The sequence below is a fragment of the Hordeum vulgare genome, chromosome 2H (genome assembly GCF_904849725.1).
Source record: "Hordeum vulgare subsp. vulgare chromosome 2H, MorexV3_pseudomolecules_assembly, whole genome shotgun sequence".
Taxonomy (NCBI): domain Eukaryota; kingdom Viridiplantae; phylum Streptophyta; class Magnoliopsida; order Poales; family Poaceae; genus Hordeum; species Hordeum vulgare.
The window spans coordinates 616,484,033-616,492,252 of record NC_058519.1 but is presented as its reverse complement, the minus strand read 5'-3'; the positions used below and the strand labels follow the sequence as shown (position 1 = coordinate 616,492,252).

General features: G+C 46.5%; 1 protein-coding gene across 1 annotated transcript; it reads left to right on the top strand.

The window, feature by feature from the left end:
• Nucleotides 1–344: 344 nt before the first annotated feature.
• On the top strand, nt 345–2,149 carry LOC123430831 (probable purine permease 11). Its single transcript, XM_045114668.1, has 2 exons — nt 345–579; nt 856–2,149. The coding sequence occupies exons 1-2, from the start codon at nt 507–509 to the stop codon at nt 1,905–1,907; spliced, it is 1,125 nt and encodes a 374-aa protein (XP_044970603.1). The 5' UTR covers nt 345–506; the 3' UTR covers nt 1,908–2,149.
• Nucleotides 2,150–8,220: the final 6,071 nt, after the last annotated feature.

Below are 8,220 nucleotides of genomic sequence, written 5' to 3'. Positions count from 1 at the left end.
TAATCTAAAATATGTCTATATATACATCCTTATGTAGTTCATTAGTGAAACCTTAAAAAAGACTTATATTTAGGAACGAAGGGAGTATCAAGCATCCTCTGATTCTGCAGTAACCGGTTGTGCATGCAGGCTGCCAAACGTGACGACGGAGCACACATCCCAACACGTACAGCACCACATCAAAGGCTTGCTGGCCACTGCCATCTACCGCAACGCATGCATGGAGACAGCTCTTGTATTGACCCGTAAAACCCTGCGTCTGCATCGATCCATCTCTGCATGCTGCACAGTGAGAGGGCAACAGGGAGACGAGGAAAGCGGCAGAGAAATTAACGGGCGGACTCGGGCTCTTGTTCTTCCCACCCATCTCCACTCCATTCCACCCCCGCATCCGCATGCCCCTCTTGTTCCTCCCCACCGCTAAACCTCTTCATCCCCTCGATCTGCAATCGCCTCCCCTCTCCTGCTCCTCCTCCTTCCCCTGACTTGGATCTCGATCGGATGAGATGGCCGACGCCAGCGCCGGCAACAATGCGGGCAGCACGAGCAACGCCGAGGTCCAGATACAGATCCCCGCAGGTCAGATTGCCATCATTCTCCGGTTGTCGAATTTTCATTCGTTTTGGACGGTTTACTTTCGTTCATTCAATCCGTCCGGCCGTACTTTGGGCTGTTCGTCGCCTTCGCTAAGCCCACGGTCGAATGGCGGGAACGCGGGGTTAAATCGATTTACAGTGTTATTCCTCGAAGGGTGAAATGTGAACATGAGGGAAAGAATATGACCTTACTTGTCAAACTCCTAGTGATTCTGCCATTGACGTCACTGAATTTTCCAGTTCTCGCTGTAAACCACAGGGCCACCCAAAGCCGAGCCAGGGCCACCATCGAAGAGCTCCGGCGCCAAGAACTGGCGGTGGTGGCTGATGGTGTCCGTGGACGTCTTCTTCGTCGTCGCCGGCCAGACGTCCGCGACGCTGCTGGCGAGGTTCTACTACCACCAGGGCGGCAGCAGCAAGTGGATATCAACGTTCGTGCAGACCGCTGGCTTCCCCATATTGTTCCTGCCCCTCTTGTGTTTCCCCAAGTCGTCCGACGGCGGCGGCGCCAGCGGCGACGCTCCGGTCGCCAAGGTCGCCGTGATCTACGTTGTCCTGGGGCTCATCATAGCGGCCGACGACATGATGTACGCCAGCGGCCTCAAGTACCTCCCGGTGTCCACCTACTCGCTCATCTGCGCCAGCCAGCTGGCCTTCAACGTCGTCTTCTCCTACGTTCTCAACTCGCAGAAGCTCACCGGCCTCATCTTCAACGCCGTGATCCTGCTGACGCTGTCGGACGCGCTCCTGGGCGTCAACCACGACGAGACGGAGGACATGAGCGGCATGCCGAGGGGCAAGTACGTCATGGGCTTCCTGCTGACGCTGGGGGCGTCGGGCACCTACTCGCTCATCCTCTCCCTCATGCAGCTCACCTTCGAGAACGTCATCAAGAAGCACACCTACACGGCGGTCCTCAACATGCAGATCTACACGGCGCTCGTCGCCACCGTCGCCTCCATGGTCGGCCTCTTCGCCAGCGGCGAGTGGAGGATGATGACGGAGGAGATGGACACCTTCCGCTCAGGCCAGTTCTCCTACTTCATGACGCTCGTCTGGACGGCCGTGTCCTGGCAGCTCACCTCCGTCGGGGTGCTAGGCCTCGTCTTCGAGGTCTCCTCCCTCTTCTCCAACGTCATCAGCACCGTCTCGCTGCCCATCGTGCCCCTCTTCGCCGTCCTCATCTTCCATGACACCATGGATGGGATCAAGATCATAGCCATGATCATCGCCGCCTGGGGCTTCGTTTCCTATCTCATGCAACACTTCATCGATGACAAGAAAGCCAGGAAGGCGGCAGCTGCTGGCTAGCTAGCACCTCCTAGTACTAATTCCTATACATATGCTCCTAATTAATTATTGGTGCGTATATAGGAATTAGTCCTGTTTTGTTCTCGTCCAACCTAATCTGTTAGCTGCGAGGAACTATAGGACTTTGCTAATGCTATTTCGCAGGATTTTCTTCATAGACTACTGCCTTTTGTATTATCTATATGTATGTATGCTATAGTACTGAATAATAATAGGTTGTTTTCATTAAAATGCATACTCTTTTATTTCTATCCAAATGATAACGTCCGCACGTGTGTCATTTTAACACTTGGTCCACGCGTCCTAATCATCGTTTGGTTACGGATTGCACGAATCTTATATGGATCTATTGGAGTTTCAGTGTCACATAGGCATAGTATGATGTGTGAGGGGTTAGAGCGCTCGCACATACGGCCTTGCACGACCCGCAGCGCTCTGTTGCCAGCTTCGCAGTGTCGGTAAACCGGTCCCTGCCCACACGGAGAGAGTAAATAGCATAAAACTACTAGTTTACAGGCTATGGTCCTAAAAAACTATCGGATTTTAATTTTTGTCAGAAAACTACCAAACGCGTAGTTCCCTGTTTCAAAAAACCCAAAACCCCGGTGACTAGCAATTTAACCATTTTCCTGACAGGTTGGGACAACCGGTCATGCCACCTGGCCCAACACGGGGTCGGCGAAACCGTTAATGGCCGTTACGCCGACCGCGGTCCGGTCGGAACCTAACGAGCCAGTCGCTTGCCCTCTCTCTCACTCTCCCCCTCCTTTCTTCCTCCTCCCGCCCGCTCTCTGACCTAGGTGCGATGGCGGCATCGCATCCAGATGTCATCGGCGGCGTGCCGCAGCCGGTAGGCGTCGTCGACGAGGAGAGTGGTAGGCATTCAGAGATAGACAACTGGCTAGGTAGCTCGAGCTTCCCGATGCAGCGGTGGCCGCAGCTATCACCATCGAAGATCTAGCTTGATCCGGCATACCGCGCGGTAATGGGAGCGGAGAGGTGCATCCACGCGGATCGGGAGGGGACCATAGGTGTGCGTCGTTGTTTGGTGGAGGTAGGTAAGTAATTTCTCCATTCATTCGTACATTTTGTGTAGTATAGGAAGGTGAGCCTGGGAGGTGAGGGTGGGAGGTTTAGATTAATTTGTTTGTTAGCATGCTCATAGTATTTCTATTTAATCTCATACAACATACATGATGAGGTTTGGGAGGTGAGGCTGCATTTTCTAGGCAGAGACAATACGGAGAGAAAGTTTTCAGTTTCAAATATCAGTCATCTGACCTTATTAGCACCGGTTGAGTTGGAGGGGTATGGACTGGATGCATATTTGACTTATGTTAAGGAAGGGGGAAAGGACTTGGAAGGGGTGGAGGTCCTGGATAGTGAGGAGAAAGTAGAGGAAATGACAAAATTATTTGTTGATAAGAAGGTCCTCAACATCACTATAAGAAAAGCCACGGACCCAAGCCCAACAGATGTTAATATGGATCACATTTTTCTTGAGGAGCAGATTCCCATTAGTAATGTTGGTGAGACAGTTGTTTACAGTGTTTCTCCACAAGGTGTGCTCCACCCTTCCTGTAATTCATCTTTGCCACCAATAATCCCTGAGGAGCCCTATCTTAACACACAACATAGTTGTAATTTCAACAAGGGGAAAAATGGAGTGGAAGAAGAAGAAGATGAAGATGAGATGGACAAATCTTCTTCAAATTTTTTCCAATGGTGATTACACAGGGCAGAAAATGTCATACAAGTCTTGGTCCAGGGGTGAAGATGAGGCTGGCATAGGGACAAGACATAACCAGAGGGAAGAGGATGATACTGCAGAGCACTATTTTGGTGGTAACTCAGAACCTTCTGAGTTTTGGGAGGAAGAACAAATCCTTTCTGAATATGAAGAACCTTCAGTTGTACCAAAGGAAGGAGCAATGAAGCTTAAGCCTGTCAGAAAATCAAACCCAACAAGCAAGTCACATAGTGAGCCTTAACACCAGAAGTTTGAAGATTTTGTGTGTGAACCTCATGAATACTGCTTTCCAGGTGATTTTGGAATTAGTGATGAAGAAGATTTTCCAAGGTTGTCTTCTGGTAGGAAGATAAGGTTGAAGAAGAAGAAGGAGGGAATATGGTATGATCCATCATTGCCTGATGCACATGAGAAGTTTGCAATGCATTTGTGCTTCCAAAATTTCCATGTAAGGACAGTTAGGAATTTTGAGTATCATAGAAATGAACCAACTAGGGTTATTGCTTGGTGCTCTCATAGAAAGCAAGGATGTGAGTTTTCCATAGTGGCTTCTAAAATATCTAATGAGGCAACTTTCAGCATCAAGAAGATGAACTTGGATCACACTTGTGGAGCAAGTGGAGAGAGCATCAAGGTTACAGTCAATTGGGTTGCCAGGGTTTGTGAGGATACATTTAGATCAAACCCTGGAGCTGGTTTTTTTGACAATTATGACATACACAAAGAAAACATTTGGTGTTCATGTGCCTAAAAGTTGGGCATATAGGGCAAGGAGGCAAGGAGTTGAAGTTGTGCAAGGAGATCACATAGTCCAATATCACAGACTTAGGGACTATCTTGAGTGTGTGCTGGATATTAACCCAGGAAGCAGATGCATAATGACAACACAAGGGGACATAGAAAATCTAGCTCCTACTCCCAGGTTTCACTACATGTTCTACTGCCTGTTTGCATGCAAGGAGGGCTTCCTAAATGGATTTAGCCCATTTATAGGCCTAGATGGTTGCTTCATCAAGCTCAGCACTGGACAACAGATATTGGCAGCTACAGGGAGGGATGGGAACAACCACATCTTCCCCATAACCTTTGGTGTTGTTAACAAGGAAGAGACAAATAGCTGGACATGGTTTCTCACACAGCTGAGAATTGTTATTAGAACTGGGAACAAGTTTTGAAAATACACAATTATGTGTGACATGCAAAAGGGATTGTTGAATGCAATCAATGATGTATTCCCTGACTCTCCATGGTGCCAACTTCCTATCAGCTGGTTTTAGAGGGGAGGAACTCAAGAAGCACTTAGATCAGGTTGCCGATTCCTTCACTAAGCATGGTCATGATAAAGGCATGGAAAATGTGAAGAAAGAAAGTTATGAGGCTTGACAGTGGTTGTTTCAGATACCAGACCATACATGGGCAAGATACAAAATGGATACTGTTTGCAAAACTGACCTAGTTGTAAACAAGCTTAGTGAAGTTTTCAACAAGATGATATTGGATGTTAGGAACAAGCCAATCTGGACTATGTTGGAGGGCATAAGAACAAAGTTGATGATCAAGTTTCAGAAAATCAGAGAGAAAACAGAGACTTGCAGATGGGAGATCACACCAACATACTCATAAATCTTAGAAGAAGGCAAGAAATGGGCTAAGTATTGTGAAGCATATATGGCAGGTCCAGGCATCTCGCAAGTTACTAGTAATTCTGATAACACATGTTGTGTTAACTTGAACAACCATTCCTGTGACTGTAGGAGGTGGGGCATGATAGTTGTGCCTTGCAGTCATGCCATTGCTGCAATGCGGAAAGTGAAGCTACATCCTGAATAGTTTGTCAATGATTTCTTCAAAAAGCCCATGTACTGTGAAACTTACAAGCATATAATTTTCCCAGTTCCAGGTCCTGACCACTGGCCTCATACACCTGGAGATGACATATCTCCACCAGTGTTCAAAGAAAATAAGGGAGAAAGCAAACTGCTAGGAGGAAAGGGATATTTGATGTGCCAGCCAAAAAGGACACCTCAAGAATTGGTATTGTGACATGTAGCAACTGCAAGACGCAAGGGCATATGTTTAACAATTGTGGTGACCCTTTGAAGCCTATGTTTCAGATGAGGATGAACAAGCACCAGGTAATTGTTTCATACCATTATTTCATGCCATTGTTTCATGCAATTGTGTAGGAGAATGGAACAAATTACTCTGAAGCTGGTTCTTCTATGACTGCAAATGTTCAGAGGCCTTCTTTTGCACCTGCACCAGCTCCAATGCCTTCTTCTAGGGAAAATAAAAGGGTTGCTTCAACTTGCCCAGCAGCAGCAGCAGAAGGAGCAGCAACAGTAACACCAACTAAGAGGACTAGGTCCAACACTTCTAGAGGAGCAACAACACCAGCACCAGCACCAGCTAAATAGAAAAGAACAAACACTTCTTCTCTTGCTAAGAACACCAGGTCATCTAAAACTTGTCTATCAAAGAACACCAGGTTTGCAAGTGCCCAGAGGGATGCCTCAATGAGAACAACTTTCATTGCACCAAGGCAGTCAACTTCAATTATTGTCCACGATGGGTCAAAAAGGATCAGGAAGCCAAGTGGGAGGATGAAAGGCTATTTTTATGCAAGTGGTAACTAGCATTTCTGTGTCTGAACTATAGTTGAACTGCTATGGTCTATTTTTATGTCAGCGAACTGCTATGGTTTGTAATAAGTATATTATCTTGTGTGGTATCAGTTAGTTAATGTCAGTGAACTACTATGTGGATTCAGACAGTTTATGTATGTTTATTCAGTCATATTATGAGTGTTTATTCAATGAGCTTATGTGTGTTTATAACATGTTGATTCAGTCAGTTTGAGAGTAGCATATATATGTATATATATTATCATACTTAGGAACATAGCATTGGAGATCCATTACAACATACTTAGGAACATAGCATTGGAGATCCATTACAATATACTTAGGAACATAGCAGTCTCCTCCACCTCCAACCTAGCTTTCTCGTCCACCTCCTTCCTCTTCTTCTCAAAGTATTCTTCCATCTGCACTTCAACATCATCCATTTGCTTCTAGTTCATCTTCCTGTCCACCTTCCCATCCTGCCAATCAAACATTTTTGATACATCTTCAACAAGCTTGCAGTACTCCATGGAAAGCTTGTCATTTTCAGTCTTGAGGTTGGCCAACTCCTTCTCAAACTTCTCCTTGTCAAGTACCCTTCCATAGTTCTGCTCATGGAACATTTCCCATAGCTTGTCCAAACATCTGTGAAGAACAAGAGGCCAAGGCCCATCAACCCACTCTACAACACCACAATTCACACCATTTTCCTGCATTTGTATATAATATTAGTTATTACAATGCCACCATTAACTTCAAATTTTCTGAACATAACTGAAATATGATAAGTTATTGCAATGCCATAAGTGAAACAGGAGGCCAATTTTTCTGAACATAACTTAAAAAATTTCTGAACATAACAAGTTACAGTGTCATATCATGTGATGCACTAAATATCCATATGTAACACACCAAAATTGACATCTAACCTGGACTGGGCAGCCATAGAAACATTTTCCTATTAAGCCGCCTTCAAAAGCCACACACTTAAGAGGCCTCATGTGGTGCAAAATGCATTTGGGTTCAGATAGCCCAAGTTGGCCACAGAAAAGGGGCTCCACAATGGTGTGTGGTGTCTCCTACAACCATAAAATCACAAACAACAATGCTTTCAATCACCAATATACTTGAACATTGAATTTATCCATAACACTATATAAATCCCCAAATCAGCAAGAACCCTAACACTGTACAAAGATGAACCCTAACTAAGCTAAATTCTACAACCAAGCCCCACCCTCCCTAAACAATATCCATGCCATTTATCCCTAACCCTAATCCTGGGTGGCATGGAAGAAAGCAATATCCATGGCATTTATCCCTAACCTAACCCTGGGTGGCAAGGAACAAACTTACCAAGAGTCCAATGTCCATGCTCACGGCCTGTAAGTCATCGTCGGAGCTCGTTTCCCCATCGTACTAGGAATGCATGGTGACAAGGAGGTCGGCGCTCATGTCCATGCTCTCAGAGACGGCGAGCGGCGGTGAGATCGTACTGGAGAAGGGGCGTGGGAGCGGGGAGTGAGCGGGTAGGGGACCGAGCCAACGATCAGATGTTTTTATTAGGTTCCCACCGGACCGGTCGGCGTAACGGCCGTTAACGGCCGCGTCGTCCCCATGCTAGACCAGGTGTCCTAACCGGTGGGCCCAACCCGTCAGGAAAATGGTTAAATGGCTAGTCACCGGGGTTTTGGGTTTTTTTGAAACAGCGAACCACACGTTTGGTAGTTTTCTAAGCAAAAATAAATTCCGGTAGTTTTTTGGAACCAGAGCGTGTAAACTAGTAGTTTTATGCTATTTACTCACGTGGGCACCATCCAGTCCACGTCGTGTTGGTGAACCGCTCTTCGCCCACACGACGCTTGTACAGTGCATATGTGGCAACTAGTTAATCACGCATGGCAACTATGGTTGATCATGCATGCCAACTATGGTTGAT

Bases quoted from the DNA above. Each gene is read 5' to 3' on its own strand.
- LOC123430831 (XM_045114668.1), top strand. From the start codon at position 507: ATGGCCGACGCCAGCGCCGGCAACAATGCGGGCAGCACGAGCAACGCC. The intron at 580-855 runs GTCAGATTGCCA...TGTAAACCACAG, and splicing joins CCAGATACAGATCCCCGCAG to GGCCACCCAAAGCCGAGCCA.